We start from the raw sequence: 17204 nt of genomic DNA, 5'->3' as shown, positions 1-17204 counted from the left end.
ACACCGTCAGATTATGCATCAAGAGAAAAAGGACCAAAAGATGTCATTTTCACAGAAGTGATAAATCAGACACTAGTATCGTTCAAATAAGTATACAAAGACCTGATGGGGCCTTTAAGGGTGTCCATTGTGACCATACATTAAATGTTACATTTAGAAAGGCTACAGAAAACATTTCTTTAGAAAGACATGGCAAACAGACTTTTTAAAAAGTGCCCCCCCCCCCCCCCCCCACACACACACACACACACACACACACACACACACACACACACACGCACGCACGCACGCACGCACGCACACAAATACTGCATAGTTATTCAGTGCATCAAAAGCAAAGTCCAATCTAATATAATGATGATGATTCTAGGTGTGGGAACATGAGATGAAAATATTTTTGGTATTGGTTGGTATGACAGGTATGCATCTATTTGGAAAGTGCAAACACTACATCAGAAACACATTAGGCTCCACCTTGTTGAGCAGTTCTTCTACACAATTCTTTCAAATGTAATATTGACCTAGACAAGGAATGTATTATTTTGCAATACAGGATTTATAGATGAATGCTAAAACTTCTTTTCATTGCCACTCATGGTAGATCTATCCAAAAATGAGTCATATAACAAAGCGTCTTAACTTCACCTAGTTGACTACAGCAGATCAGAAGTCTAAAGTCCTCTGAGTTTGAGGCTCCTTATTACTGTAGTAGTGCTCTCTCCAATATAAAACACTGTTTTAAGGACCCTGCAACTTGCCTTGGACCCACACAAGAAGCTGAAAGAGGCTCAGAATACAGACAGGTTCTACACCTAGCCGAGCCAGTGTGTTATATGTTATGCCTAAGCTAGGAGCCTGATGGCCCCATTCTCTGAACCCAGCAGCAGGAGTCTCTTGGTGGGAAGCACAGCCAGGCTGGTGAGGGTCCCACGGAAGTTCTCAGAGCTTAGCTTGGTGCTGCTGGCGGGGCCAGCAGAGATGTCCATCATGGAGTACACCCCGATTTTGTTGGCCACGGTGCCCGCCACGATCTCTGCCCCATACAGGTCGAAGGCGTGGACGGGGTCTGATGGAGACTTGTACTGCTGGAGAGGCTTGTGCTCCAAGTCCTTCCACACAGTCAGGGTGTGGTCAGTGGACGAACTGATGACCAGATTTCCCTCAGCTGCCTGCAAAACCCACCAGAGAACCAAGTCAGAACAAACGCACCAACGCTAACCCGATCGAAACTGGTCGGCAGAGAACACCGTTTCGTATTCTCTGTCAGGACATTACTACCATCTGTGGTATTGGAAGTCACGATGCAACCATTTGAGTGGCACCATTTCCCGCCAAAACAGCATGTCAAACATGAGTGTACAGACAAATCCATACATACTGTATTACAGCAACGGGGAGTCTGGGTCATATCTGGATGGACCAGTGAGACTCACTGAAGCCTTTCTAATGAGTAACTCATGTCCATATTTACCTGAACTTGTGCCTCAAGCCAGAGATACAATCCTTGACCCCATCAATCAGGGTTAAATAAAGTTTGCTCAGCTCTAGTTCTTTGTTGACTGCTTCTGAACAAACTACAACCCCTCAGGGTACAACTCCCACTGTTCTCACATTACATTCTACCCAGCCACAACCACCAATATAGAACAGCAGAATAAAAGACTTGGCTGCAAAACTGCCTCAACGCTGTTTTTAATCACCCGACTGACTGCTGAACATTCAACAGTTCCACATACTCCCCTGAGAGAGAAACATGTGGACTGACTGGCCAGAGAAAGTGTCTGGGTCTGAAATTGCATCATATTCCCTACATAGTGAATTCATGGAGCTTTCACACACTGACGCATGATCCAGACACTGGGGAAAGTAATGTGATCCGCACCTCGAAGCATAATGGAAAGGCAACCCTGACTGAAGCTAATCCTGGTCCGGCAGAGATCCAGGACTCGGTAATGAGACAGGGCCGTCAAGTCGCCCGTTTTCCAGGTGTCAGCTATCTGGCTCCCTAAAGCAGTGTGCTCAGAAACCAAAACTCTTACTTTCAGGTCTTTTGAAAGTACCACTTATTTTGAAGAATTTCCTCAAATGCTCCAGGAACCTGAGGCAGAGAAGTGAATCCCATATCTGAAAAGGCCCTAAAGGGCATGAGTGCAATCTGGATCATCCAATTACTGAGCTGTGGTCAAAACCACTGTACTTTATAGAGAATAGAGTCCTTTCAGATACAGCCAGCATGTGTAGAGGTCAGAACCATGATGGGAGAAGGCCCATTACGCAACCAAAAGCCCGCTGGCCAATAGCTGACTGTGTGGGAGAGTAGGGAGGGGGGGGGAGTCAGGGCTATGAGACAAGGTTCACTTTACACCTCTATGGTCTTTGTTTACGCCAGTGGTAAAACGCAATAACTACCCACAGTAAAATAAAAACATTATTATCCAAGGGGGAAATTAGTCTGGATTTCTGCCCTAGCATCAGTAACTATGAAAACACCAGCACACACACCCACCTTCATTTGCAGGATATCTCCCTCGTGAGCGGGCCAGCCCCTCAGCACGAGGCCTGTCCGGGCATCCAGAAGGACGATGAGGCCGGAGGAGAAGCCTGCCGCCACAGTGCGGCCCCCAGGGCTGACCGCCAGATAACGAATGAGGCCCGCGCTCACATTGTTGTATGCCAGCCGGAACTCATGCTGCGTTTTGGACACAAGCGGGTGAAAGCAGTCAATCAGAGGCTAAAAATATGCAAAAACGTTTTTTTTTGGACAGTATCCATTACCATTTAAGTCAGTTAGCAGATGCTCTTATCCGGAGCAACTTACAGCTAGTGCATCCATTTTTCATAATGGCCCCCTTTGGAAGTGAATCCAGAACCCTGGTATATAAAGCACCACGCTCTTACCAAGTGACCTACACAACTATCCCCTCCATAGGACAAACTGACCAGGGCAACATAAAGGACAGAGGAACTGAAGGGGGGAGTAACAGGCCCGTTACTCTCTGGTTTGATAGGTACCTGCAGGCCTGGTTTGCGTGGGTCTATGAAGCGGAGGACAGAGTCCGCACTCCCAAACACCACGCTACAGTGAGGGGCGGGCATAGTGGTCACCGCCGTGATCGGGTTTTTCCCATCCAGAGCCTCATAAGAGCGGATCGGTTTACCTGGAGAGAGGAGAGATTCCTCAGCATTTATTTACCCGATATCACACACAAACACACACATACACACACACACACACACACACGAGTAAGACAAAACAATCCGTTGGACTTGACTGACTTAAAACATCCTTTTTTCATAAATGCATGTTCCACCATGTAACTCCTGGTGTTTCTCGTGATGACCAGCAGAGGGCGTCGTTTAAATCACTCAAGCTGGAGACTAGTCTATAGTCTGAGACCTGCTGACAGTGACTGTGGGAAAATGCCCTTTTGGAGATGACCAAGGTCAGCATGTTGGAGAACACACCTGTACCACATCAGTGTTCTACAGAGACAGGAATGTTTCTTAAATTCTCTTTCTATAACAAAGGACTCTACTTTTATTTGATTGCAACAACAAGGGAAGGCATTTCTATTGGATTTATTCTCATAAAAATTCTAAACAAGACCTAGCACAGCCAAAGCCTAAGCTTCACACATAAAGACTGTCTCTCAGAAAGGCCTATTGCAAAAATGTACAAATTCCATAAGGTATAAAATAAAAAGCAAATAAATGTTAGACTTTTCATCAAGACAAATGGTGCATAATTAAAAATTAAAAAAGCCACCATAACATTGCCTATACAGCTACAAGACACTGCATTTGATTCAAATCGACATTGAACAGAAAAATAAAGCTATTCTTAACACTGAAGTGTAAATAGAGTCTTGTCCAGGCAAATATGGCAGAATTATATACCAGCACATCTGACTGTGATTCACGTCCCCTCATACTTCCTCTTGCCTCATTAACAAAACCCTGCATACCCGACCAACAAACTTACATCCTAGCGTATGTTATTCGCTAACTTTTCCAAATCTATATCCATTGTCATCTATTTGTTTTGTATCTAACACAAGAGACTGCATTTACCAGGCCTCGGTAATGAAAAAGAAAGCAGGCTAACTTACTGTTTTCAAGTCGTAAGCAAACTGCTTTCTACAGAGTTTGCAATAAACATTTTCTGCATCGCTCGCTAATGTAATGGAATGCTTCCATACTACAGATTTCTTAGACATTTAGTCTGAAGTAGGTCAAATTAGAATAAAATAGTACATTTACATTAGTAAGTAGGCAAAATGTTTCTGAAATAGCACTCAAGTTCATGTCTGCAAAACTAAAAAGCGGATATAGAAAGAGGATGACAGGCCTAAATAAAAACACCCATTCAAAAAACATGTCATGAACACTGTCATTAGTTTTACACCACTGGGCTAACATAATATAACCTCATAAAATGTCACTAGCACATTTGTTTTGGGAGTGATGGACTAAGCCATCTGTCGTGACGCGACCACGTGAGTACACAGCCAAGAGAGCTCAGCAATGGAGCATTCAACAGAGACAGAAAGGAATCAGACAGGTGTTGCGGGGCCATGAGACTGCTCAACAACAACAACAAAAGAAAGCTGAATCCAGCAAAAGACTACAGCCTAATGGACTGAATGGGGTCAGCCCTACAGCAAATGCAGGAATGCAACTGAATGGAACAAGTGTCAATTCCCACTGACCTGTGAACTGGTCCCAGAGGTGAACCGTGCCATCACAGCTGACCACCTCCTGCAGAGCCTCCAGCTGGCCAACGTAAAACACAGACTTCTTGTGTTCCGTGTAGGTCAGCCGGGGCTCCACCTCCTGCGTCCCGTCGCCGTGGTTATAGAGGGGCCAAAGCTTCACCGTCTTGTCCTTACTGCCAGACAGGAAGTAGTCCTCCCCAGCCAGCGGCGCTAAACACTTGGCGGTCCCCGAGTGACCCAGGAAGCTCTGCAGGCGGATCTGGTGGAAGTGGAAGTGGGGGTCCTGCTGGTTGAGGCCGATCTCGTATTGCCAGTAGGCCAGCCAGTTGCCCTGCAGAGATCGACCGCTGCGAGGGAGCTCCTGTTTGAGAGCGCTGTCCTCAGGGGTAGGACCCACCACCCAGGAGGAGGAGGAGAAGGAGGACGGGCCCAGGGAGGGAGCAGTGAAGGTGGAGGCAGCCGGGATGACAGACTGGGCGTGACCGGGCCGGGGATGGCCCCAGTTGTCTAACGAGCCCAGGTTGGGGCTCCCAGCCCCCGGCTCAGAGTCCCGGGCCACCTGGATGCGGTTGCCCACCAGGTGGCTGCCAAAGGTACCCGACTCGGGGAGGGTGTCCGACCCCAGGGGGGTGGAAGTGTTGTAGGGGGCAGGGAAGGGGCTGCGGCCCACATGGCGTCCCATGCCAGGGGAGGGGGCCATGGTTGTGGGGGGCATCTCTACCCTTTCCTTGGAGCCTGCTGGGGGGTTGGCATCGGGACTGCCAGGGCTCACCTTAGAGTGGTAGGTCTGGGCCAACCTCCAAACCAGCTCGTGGTTGGTAACCAGCTTACGTATCGCCACATCACCTGGGAGGACAACAGGACCACAATGCTTTGACATAGCTCAAGTGTCATGACTAGGTCATGTAGGATTTCAGATTTTGAGAATGATGTGGGTGTGTCGTTCTCCCTTACCTACAAGGCAGTAGAAGGGAATATATGAGGCGTAGGCCATCTCAGCGTTAAAGACGGCTTGCAGCTCCTCCAGAACCCCCAGCTCACACGTCACCGCCGACCCCTCTGGCATACACACATCCATCAAGGTGCATTCTCCCACTTCCCTGCGGGGGGCAGTCTCCATCTGCACCAACCAGGACAGTGACACAGCATACAAGACCAAAATAACTTCAACACACAAACACCAACTACACATTCACACAATAACAGACACGGTAATGTAGTAACATCATACAACCATACATTTGAGCTGAAGTGTCTGGAGTCCAGTGTTTACCTGTCCCTGTAGGCAGTGCAGCAGAGAGAAGACAGCGAAGAAGCGTTGCAGGGTGTCAGCCATGTGTTGCAGCACCATCTCCCTGCCGATACGCAGACAGATGAGAGCCATGAGACTGAGGGTCTTCAGACACACAGCTGAACGTGTTTGCACTCCGCTGGGGAACCTGAGAACAGAACAGACAGCGGCAGCACCTTTCATCAATACAACGCCTTCCACATTATACACAATGTTTCGGTGGAGCTCAATGTGATTTGATGTCTTGCAGATAACACTGGGTTAAAATTTGGGGGGAATTAACGTTCACTGCATTTGAAGAGCTCTATAAAATCTGATGAAATATTCAGTTTTATTCCCCCCCCCCAAATTTCATGATATACATGTGATTTTTTGGGGATTCCGTTTTTAGTATCACACCTCCGTATAAACACCCCAGGCTGTAGTAGTGCACAGGTCAGCTGGTTTTCCACCCACACAGGACCGTGATTTAAAATAAGCCATCGGCAACAGTCAATACATATATATATATATAAAGAGATCTATATAGTTGAACTAGATACAATTATTTATATACACTGGCAACAGCCAGACCAGAAAATGTGAAGCCAGTCAGCTTATTTTGAGAGGCCTAATATGACTGAGTTTTCCAGTTCTCACAGATTATTGAAAAACCAGAAAAGGAACCAGGCAAGCCTAGTTAAGCCAGCCCATGATTAGAAAGGATGAACGTTGTTGACATTTTTCTGAGAGACAAAAATAAGAACATCTGAGAGGGGAATTGAACTGGGTTCAAAATATTGAAGGTTAGGGATGTTCCCACAAAACCACACGCTGTATCGTCTCGAAATGTAACATCTACCCCAGCCATTACATTTTTCCTGAAATAACATGGGCAACAGAATGTTCATTAATGGAACTCAAGTGTACTTTTACTCTATTACTGCAGACATTTGTCCACACAATAACAGTTGAATAGCTAATCACCACGCTATGTGAACTATCAGGAAATTGAAAGCATTGGCTTTATCTCAAATCGCATACTACATACAATGTACTACATATACGTATTTCGCGGATGATGGTGAAGTACTGTTTTGTATATAGTACGCGTCTCGACATTTTTTCACGCATTAACATCACATCAAGTTGGAATATTTATCGTAACATCATTAATCATTGTGTTAAACTGACTAACGTTTCTTATTAAGTTTACTTCCACCTCAAAGAGCATCTATGAACTGTATGGCTTTTAGTAGCCAGTAATAGGCTTACTAGTATCTACTTACTACTTGGAAGAGTCATAAGAATTGAGCAATTACTAGCGAGACTGAAGATTAACTTTACACTGCCAAAGCCATTTCATGGTACAACAACATTAGTTTCTTTCATTCGTGAACAACATTGATACAATAACTATCAATATAGGTGATGATAACTGACTTCTTCGTCAAGCGAAAAGACAAGAGAATCGTGGAAGCCCCACCACTTTTACTGCACAAGGGGTTGTGGTCCATAATACCCCAAAAAGCATGCATGGACGCGTACTTGAAAAATTTACCAGAAAGAGTCGCAATATAACCGTGGACAATTTTATTTTAGGCTTACTATAAAGCAGCTACTGAAGCTTGCAGCCAGTGAAGTCTATCCCGAACAAATCGTAATGCATATTTAGTTCTGTCCATGGCGAGGATCGAACACCAGACACTCTCCTGGCAGTCCATGTCTCTAACCAGTACACTATTAAATAAGGGTCAGTCAGTCACTCAGTCAGTATGAGACATTGGCTCTTCACGGCCGACTCCTTACGCAGCCCCATCCGCGGCCCCCATCCGCGGCCCCCATCCGCGGCCCCCATCCGCGGCCCCCATCCGCAAGCCCACCCAACTGTTAATCCAAACAATATTTGACGACCCTAAACCCTCCTGCTCCGCGGTGCACGGTGTGGACTGGGGTTATGATGAGACCACCAGCGCATCACCAGGCAGACAGACCTGACGGAGGAGCTCCTGTGCCTGCAATACGTGAGCATTTGTTTGGAATATCAGCCTCTGCCCACACCGCAGCAAAATCAGCAACTCAAACAAACTCTGCTGTTAACGTAGAGTCAAGGGAACAGCGCATCGCGTAGGCAAAACGCATTGGAATTATCACTAATATTACAGGTCTATATTAGAATCATATTTTTATTTTAAAAAAATATACTTGATAGCTACTGAATACTTAATTTAGTATTAAATTATTTAGTTGAATTGTGTGTCTGGATTCCGTCCTTGAAGCAGAAATGATAGGGCCCAACATATGTTTAAGTTAACAGTGTGTGTTTTTTGAGTTGTTAGGTTTACCCCATCCTGGGTGAGGTGAGCAGGTCTAAAAGAGGCAGCAGGACATCCTGGTTGATTTTCATTAGCATGTCCATTAAGGTGGAGTCAGACAAGAACACTATAATCTTCTGGGTCAGAACCACGGCTCCCAGCAGACCTGCCTCCTTCCGGGTGTTCAGACGACACGACACCGGCGGAGACACCTGGAGGGGAAGACCACTCAGGGTTACAACCCTCAGAAGGAGAACGGACCAATCAACTATAGGCAATCAACCCTGGTCATAAGCAGTAGAATATGTAGGAAAATGGGAGTCAACAGGGACGGAAATAAAAGGTAGTACCAAGTATCCGATGTAGGGGAGGTATTGGTAGGTGAGTACAGGCTCTCCGTAAAGGTGTGCAATGTAGATGAGACAGTCCAGAACCGGCCCTGCAGTCTGGTCTCCGACCACAGGCTTCCTTTCATACACACTGCCCAGGCCAACACTCTCCAGGCCGTTCTCCTCAGACACCACAAGAGCCACAAACTGGTGTTTCTCAGGGCCTGGTGAAACAAGGGGAACCAGAGTACGCACCAACTCAGTAACACTTGGGCATAACGGCTTCCCTTTCCAAACGTAAGACGTCCCACCAAGACAATGGAATGATAGTAAAAGTAGTATTTGAAAGCACTGTCCTTTTGTTGCCAACAGCCCATTACTCACCAATGTAGCAGGTGGTGAGCAGCCGCAACAGATTTCTGGCCAAATATCGAGAGGTCACCGTCGGTCCAAGCTTGGCAGACAGCCATCTAACGGTCTTGCAGACCGTGTCTGTAGGGAGAAACCAGTGATCCACAGTAAACACGAATGAACGAGAAAGAGTGACTACAGACATGTGAGACGAGGAGAACGTCACCTAGAAGGATCTTGTGCTCTTTCTGCCCCGAGTCCTCTGATGGGTCATCCTCCTCCTCCCCCATGTCTTTCCGCCCTGTGTCTTCCAGCTCCACACCGTTCACAAAGTCCCCCTCCAGGGTGGCCACAGTCTCCTCAGTGCTCCCAGACAGAGTCATCCCCAGGCCGGGCCCGTCGTCTCCCGCCGCCCTCTCCTCAGTCTCAGTCTCCTCCTCCTCCTCCTCCAGCTCCCCTCCCTCCTCTTCGCTGGCCTGCTTCAGGTCTTGGCTGCTGTCAGCGGACTTCAGGCTGGCTCTGTCCCTTGTGGAGTCGGCGTCCCCAATGGAGACCTCGCTGGCACTGCTCTTGTCGCTCAGTTTCCCCACACTCAAAGACTCCTGGTCCTGTTCTTTGCCCACGGCCGCGGCGGAGTTCTGGCTGGGCTGTTTCACCCCGGAGGCTCCCCCTGCCCCGTTGTTGACGTAGAAGCCGTTCTGGAAGTCCTCGCCCTCAGACAGGAACACCTGGTCGTTGAGGCTGATGCCTGACGAATAATCCACCAGCCCCGGGTCTCCCCCGACACCTACACCCCCAGCACCACCACTGCCCGCCCCCACCTTCCCGCTCACAGATCCAGAGGACGGCCTGCCCTCCTGGTAGTCCTCCTCTTCCTCCTCGCCCAGGTCACACGCCCCGCCCCTCAGACCTTTGCTGACCTCCCACTGGGGCCCGGAGCCTGAGCTGCAGCTCTCAAAGCCAGTGATGATCTGTAGCACGTGTGGCAGGAGGCTGGATAGGAAAGCCTGCAGGCCCAGTCTGACAATCAGCTGCAGAACAAAGCAGTCTGTGTATAGGTAGAAGCGGCCTCTAAGGCACCGCGGGTTCTCATATACACTGACCAGAGGCTTCAGGAGGTACTTGGCAGCGTTTCTTGGCCCCAACACCCTAGAAATAGGCTCAAAGAGGTACCAGGCAGCATACACAGCAGTGGACTCCTCCAGCATAAGTGCCAACACAAAGGGTAGGAGGATCTCCAGCCCTTCTGCTGTGATAACTCCCTGTAACAGTTTCTCCAGCTGTTGCCATAGGTGAAAGACCACATCACGGCCCTGGAGGGTGCAGGTGGCTTCCATATTGGAATGGTATGAGTATATGAAATCATGGAGGGCTGGGAAATAAGTGGGGAAAGGTAACGGAGAGAGGATGGGGCTGAGTAACTGACAGGGGTTTGGAGGTGGGAGACCCTCGAAAACAGGGTCATACTTGAAAAGAAGAGGCCGAGGACACATCGTTTCTTCAAAATGGGCTTTTGAGGAGTGCCGGCGTAGGTTTAGCAGTGTCTCCAGAGCGTGATGCAGGGGCAGCGGGACATCACGCAGGTTGGCAGAACACAGCTTGATCACACCCTGGAAGCGCTCCCTCAGAGGGGTGCCTGGTTTAACACCCCGCAGTTTAGAGGAGTAGAAGATCTCTGCTATGAGTACACCCAGAGCCTGCATGTCCCTCTGGTAGAGGTCCGTTAAAGAGGGCAGACATTCCAATGCTCCTTGCTTGTCCTTGCTCGAGTCTGACTGGTGCCATACTTGTGCATGCAGGCTCTTCACCAGGAAGTTGTTCAGTTTCTCCAGCTCTTCCAGAGGTTGAAGGGGACAGAAGCCCTCAGGAAGATTGATCTTGAGGTCTTCTGACGGGGCACTCAAACTCCCCTCCCCATGCTTCTTGCTCATGGTGCCTCCTCTCTGTAACATTGCACTGCGTACGCCAGAGCCCAGGGTGCTGGCGACATTACCCGCTGCCCCCTCACCGGGGAAAGAGCCGGGGGACTGGGACACCACCATGGCTGGCTGTTCTGGCCCAGTCTTCCCCCCGGACCCCGGTGTGCCAATAAGGGGCAGAGGGACAGACGCAGTGGCGGTGGTAGCGGAGGTCCCTCCACTGAGTGAGTCCAGAGCCTCCATGCCTTGTTCTAGCTCCTCATCTCGGTCCACAGTGGTCCAGCCACTGGACTCACACCCAGTGGCCTCCGGAACCATTCCGTCCACAGCGTTCGCCATTGGGTCTAGAGGTGGAATGTGTAGAGAGGGCCCAGCGGGTGTGGCAGGAACCAGGAGGGGGGGTTCAGGCGGAGGGTACTGGTAAGGGGCCAGGCGGGGCGGGTGTGGCTGGTCGAACAGCTGGACAACCCCGTAGCTGGTCAGGTGACTATGGTTGTCGACCAGGTGCAGGCACACATTCTTGGCCTTGACGGCTTCTTTACCGGACAGTTTGTATCCGAATGTCAGGTCGATCCAGTAGTGCAGCTGTTGAGACACCTCTCGGCTCTCCAGGAGGCGCCTGTGGACCTCGATAAAATCCTCATAGGTTTTGCACCATGGGGGAACTTCTAGGTCCGGCATGTCGGGGTGAATGGAGCGGAATATGGAGGGGTCCGTGTAGAACTCTGGGATGCACTCATCGGGCGTCCAGCTCTGGATGCGCTCCATACTGGCCGGGTACTCATTGGGTTCCCACTGGGACCTGACGTGGCTGCACAGCACTGATCTAGGGGTCTGCCGGGCCCTGTAGACGTAGTAGGTGATGTCTGACAACACATCGGAGATGTGATGGGGCACGTGCAGGTGTTCAGACTGCCCTGACGCACCGGCGCCAACAGACCCGCCCAGACCCAAGTCCCCAAAGACACTGCCCGCTCCACTGCCATTAGCCACTGCTGCCGCCAGGGCCTCTTTGGTCATCTCATAGGTGAAGTCCAGCTGCTTGTCTCCTTTATTCAGTCTGAACTTGGATCGCCGGAGGTCCCGGAACCTCCCGTACGGCACAGTGAAGTCTACCACCCAGGGCAGGACCGGGTGATAGTTAGGGTCTCCCTCTCGCCGACCAGCCAACCTGTTGAGCTCCATCAGATAGCGGAAGTTGCTGACTCTCCCATGGACCCAGTCCAGGGCCAGAGTCTTGAGCTCATGGAAACAACTCTTGCAGAGGCTCTCTTCACAGTCACTGTTCACACCCGGGCCATTGTCCCTCAATGCCACGCTTCTGGGCACTTGCTCCGCAGCCTCTCTGTCCTCCCCTAGCTCTTCGTAGTGGGCCAGGCTGACCTTGAGGCGGCTGCAGAGCTGCTCATCCACCGCAATGTCCTGCAGGGACAGCTCTCCACAGGACAACCCTGATGCCTGACAGGCCTTCAAAGCAATCAGTAACTGATAGATGATGAACAGCACTTTGGCATGGCTGTTGGCCAGCTTGGCTGGGCTGTAGGTAACGATGTCATGGAGTGAGTACTGGGTGTACGGGAGAACCACGTAGAGGATCTCTGCTGACTCCAGCAGGCATTCAGCAGGGAGGATGTTGGGACACAGATGGTCTGTGGGGTGATGAGAGAAGGAGCCGCTTGGGGAGAATGGGTTGTCTTTTTCTTTGTCTCTTGCTGGGGAGATTGATGGCGACACGGGGATGGAGACGAGAGTGGAGCAGAAGAGCTTCTGCAGTGCTTGGCGCACAGCATCTATGGCAGCCACATGCATCAGCTCTGTAGCCCCTGCATAGGGCTGCACATGGCTGCGATGAGCCTCGCGCCACAGGTTCCTGTGGAAGGACCACAACAGATAAGTACGACACCATATCACAGCCATGTTTTATTACACAGATTCACAAAATCATGACATTTTCAGAACAACACTTATCCATGAGAGGTTTTACATTTTAACTACTATTTGCTTAAAATACTGGATAATTTAGTTACCAAATCAGAGGTGACAAAACGCGAAAGAGACTAGAACATTACCTGAAATTACACTGTGAAACCCCTTGCATGGTCTTCATGAAAGAATCGTGTGGGTCTAGTTGGCAGCCAGGCTCCCTGGCCAGCCTGTAGCTGAGTTTGCCCTTCCTCAGGCCTTGGATGCAGACTCGGGTCCAGCCAGGAGGCAGCTTCACCAGGGAGCGCTGGAGGTAGGTGCGAATCTCAGTCTCGCTAGTGCTCTCCAAACGGGCGCAGAGAGTGACCCTCCTCTCCCTCAGACCCATCACCCAGCGGGTGGGCACCAGGGCTACCAGCTCTTGAGGCCGGGGCCCTGGACCCATCTGACGCCGGTCCACCCCGAGGTCCTTCTCTACAGCAGACACTAACCACTCCATGGTCACTCACTCACCCAGGGCCGACTGACAGACAGGAGGGACACGCGGTCTTCTCCTGGGCCCCTCCTTACACAGAGGAAGCCCCTCACTCAACGTTCCATGGAATGTGGGGTTGGCTCAAACAATATTGCCTGTGAAGACAAACACTTTTTTGATGAATAATTTAAACAACAAAATTACAAAATGCTACTGGAGTATAATAGGTGACCTGTAATTTGCTTTTATTTATTTATTACAAATACATTTAAATATATAATAGAAATCAGCGCAGAAAGCTCTTCATAGCTACAAAAGAGGCTATGAAGAACTCCCCCACATTATAATGTTACATTTGTCCTGTTGTCCACATCCACTTGAGCAGCAAATGCACACTACATTGTTCACCCTAATACAATAGCAACCAAAAAACAAGCAATAAATAAATTCTTTACATATTGACATGTTACATATTTGATAATTGGTTACATTTTTATTCTTATAATGTAGGATTTGACCCTCGTGTGTTGAGCCACCCGAAAACATTTTGCCATTGAGCATCAAACTATGTTTATTAGAAGATCTAGGAACCACATAAAAATATAAAATCACTCATCAAGATTTATAATTAATCACAGTCACTATTATTGTTGTCCAATTTCGCTGTTATACTATATTCATGTTAATTTGACTTGCATTAAAAAAGTAATCAGAGCTGTAGGCCTATATATTACAGCCTGTTGCGTTGTTTTTCCCCCATCCTTGCCTTGACGCCACATTTATCCTCCTCTCTCGACTTCCTTCAACTGTAGGCTACTTGGCTATGCTACACGCGCTCATACAGCGTCTACACGTTCAAATATGTATATTGTTAGTGACTTAAATAGTTTAAATGTATATTTTTACACTGTAAAATGCATATAAAATGTTGATAGGGACAATAGCCTAATCTAATCGTCTTTTCACCAGTCATCTTTGTATGTCTAGCGAACTCTACTGAAAAATAATCTACTATACGTTATCTGAGACGTTAACAAATGTTATGGGGACTGAATGTAGTCTAGGCGTTAAGTTTTATTACAATATTTTGACATGCTTGGGTGTCAAATAGGTTTCACTTGATTTTCCGACGTTACTCATCTCCGAGACATCAGGACGTGTAAGGTCCCGTATGCAATGTTGCCACATGATTGACGGTGAACTGTGAAATCGGCGCAAACACTACATCTTCTATACAAGCCTATTTGTAAATCTACCCACCCAAGCCCATAAAAAATAGACCAATTGTTGGGGAAACCTATTCACCTGGCAACACTGCCAATATGACAAAAGTTTCCTCCTAGGGTCACATTCGCTGAAGTATATCGCTGGTAGGCAATTTAGCGAATGAGCGCAAACTTATGTTTTATACATGCGGACACACCGATGCGGCGCTCGATTTTGGGAAGGTGGCCGCCTTTGAGTTTTATATGCAGGAAAATCTCTGGAGGTAGCTTAAAAAGTATCCACGATTCTGTGCAAAAGGTTGTTCAAGCTCTTTAAGATAGTGTTTTGATGGTTGCCTTCAACAGAAACGTATGAATGAAGGTTTTGAACATTTGGCCCAGCCATTGTGGGAGGAAAACTATGATAATGTAGGGATGCAGAATTTCAAATCAAATTCCCCTTAATTAAAATGTAAATATATCACAGGCACATGTAGGCAAATGTCCATTTTATATACAGAATTAACATAGGATGTCAAGTGCTGGTCCCATGTTACATGACCTGGAATAAAAGATGCCAACAACTTTCAATACACACAAAAAGCATATCCCTCTCAAATTGTGTGCAGATTTGTTAGGCCCTGTTAGTGAGCATTGACTGATTTCAACAAATAAACTGTAACTAAGTAAAATAATTTGCAAACTTCTTTTCTCAGCATATGCTTTCAGTACATATCACACCCTGCCATGTTAAAGGTCCTCATCCTCGGGGTTGGATTCGCATTAACATTGCTTGCTTTTCTGTTAAGTCAAACACAAAGGACTGGTTGTTCAAAACAAGAACAATGCAGCTTGCCATTTCAAATTATATCGCCAACAGCTCACCCAGATGTTTGGATTACAAACATTATGCTATAGTGATATTTCAAAACTATGTCAGATTTATTTTCCTTCCTTTTTTGTATAATATTAACACTTTACAGAACCATAAAGAAGCCCTTTATAATATATTATTCAAGGGAGACCTGCTCAAGATGACAGCAGCAATCTATACAAAACAACGAACAATACAACAGCTGGGCGTCACCTACAGGAAACATTTGCACCTCTGAACAGAATTATGTGAAAAGAAATGCAGTTATAGGTGAGGTAGAGAGGTCATTGCAACACAATAGAATGCGGAATACCATACTGCCCATGGGAGAAAACACATGTTGTAATTGGCTCACAGTCAAAACCTCTGATCTAAAAAAGTTAATATTCATTACATTTTTATTTAATTATGAAAACATGCCCACAATAGAATTACTGAAGTCCAATTTGAGATATTTCAAAGTTTTTGCCATATAACTTGTTGAAATAATAATTTTCAAACTGAGAAGAGTACTGCTAATGGCTACAAGACATTCAAATCAGCTGGTAGCAAAGCAAGTATAAAGAAATTGGTGGGTATAGTAAGTTGTTTTAGCTGTAATGCAGTGGATTGTTGACAATGACTTTAACAAATATTTGGATTGACATTCATACAAACATTATACTCGACCAAGTATGAAATAATAGCCTAAATGTTGGCAAATTTCGCTGGGAGTCAATGAGGAGAACACAAACAGTTGCCATGATATTTCCATTGTGTTAGTGGAGTTATATAAACCTCTTTACTGTTGAGGATTACCTCTATTGACCTGGGAAGAATTTCACTGTGACACACTATAACGTCACCGTTAGCATACAATCAGATCCATAGCGGAAATGTCCAGAATACCTGGAAGGACGTTTACAGTACACCAGTCACTGTACATGAACCTAAACGTAACCATAGATTGCTGACATTTTATATATAAATAATTAATATGCCTATAAAAAAAACTCGGCCATTTTGCACATAACCAACTTGATCAACTGATCTTGTACAGGCGTGGTACTTCTATCTGAAATGAGTGATAATAGCTAGCAAGCATTTAGGAGCGGTTATGAAATACACATGACTGTCTTTTTCCAACTGTACAGTACTGTCTATATAGCCTAAACTTGGCTCACATGACTCGCCGAACGTTACCGCCACTCCAGGGGCTTTTCAAGGAAATAGATACAGACACCTTATTAACCAGACGACAACAAATGAAAGCTCAGTGCAACATGAAGGAATGTTAACATGGCCTCTCAAGTATGAAGATTAACTGGGATGATAGATATAATTACCCAGAAAGTGTTATAGCGTATTTAAGCTTGGTACTATACTGTAATTGATTAAATTAACTAGCCGAAATGTGGATCTTCTATAAATCTGAGTGTCGGAGGAAACGTCATAAAACATATAATGCAATGAAAGATATTCAACGATGCACTCGCTAGTTGTCTACATAAAAAAGACAACGCGCAATGAGACATTAACAATGTTAGCTGCTACAAGCTAGTCAAAATAGCTTGTATGTGCTCCTTACATACCAGTAACAGTCAGTAGTTTACAGAACGTCGAGCTCCATTCTGCGTCCAAAATCAATTACGATTTTAAATTTGAACAGGTGCCCAATGGTTTTAATCTTTCAGAACCAACTTGAGTGAATTGGCTAGCCAGTAAAGAAGCATTGAAACGACATGTTTCTGTTTGATTCTCTGACAGGAGCCATGTTGTTTAATCCAGACTCACGTGACCCCTTCTCTATTTCCGAACGCGCTCATGTGATACTTTTTGAAGTGTGTTG

General features: G+C 47.0%; 1 protein-coding gene across 1 annotated transcript; it reads right to left on the bottom strand.

Moving 5' to 3' along the window:
- Window positions 1–256: 256 nt before the first annotated feature.
- Window positions 257–13361, bottom strand: wdr81 (WD repeat domain 81). Its single transcript, XM_034291183.1, has 11 exons — window positions 12969–13361; window positions 9207–12769; window positions 9014–9121; window positions 8651–8853; window positions 8331–8512; window positions 5989–6154; window positions 5670–5835; window positions 4710–5561; window positions 3013–3158; window positions 2507–2689; window positions 257–1169 (listed from the first exon to the last, which is right to left on the bottom strand). Exons 1-11 carry the CDS (start codon window positions 13319–13321, stop codon window positions 843–845), a joined length of 6249 nt encoding a protein of 2082 aa, XP_034147074.1. The 5' UTR covers window positions 13322–13361; the 3' UTR covers window positions 257–842.
- Window positions 13362–17204: the final 3843 nt, after the last annotated feature.

The sequence above is a fragment of the Esox lucius genome, chromosome 1, assembly GCF_011004845.1.
Source record: "Esox lucius isolate fEsoLuc1 chromosome 1, fEsoLuc1.pri, whole genome shotgun sequence".
In the NCBI taxonomy this organism is placed as follows: Eukaryota; Metazoa; Chordata; class Actinopteri; order Esociformes; family Esocidae; genus Esox; species Esox lucius.
Note: the sequence above shows the minus strand (reverse complement) of the source record. Positions and strands in the feature narration are given on the sequence as shown.

Bases quoted from the DNA above. Each gene is read 5' to 3' on its own strand.
- wdr81 (XM_034291183.1), bottom strand. From the start codon at position 13,321: ATGGAGTGGTTAGTGTCTGCTGTAGAGAAGGACCTCGGGGTGGACCGG. The intron at 9,122-9,206 runs GTGACGTTCTCC...TTCTCCCTACAG, and splicing joins AGAGCACAAGATCCTTCTAG to ACACGGTCTGCAAGACCGTT. The intron at 2,690-3,012 runs GTACCTATCAAA...TCCAAAACGCAG, and splicing joins CACGCAAACCAGGCCTGCAG to CATGAGTTCCGGCTGGCATA.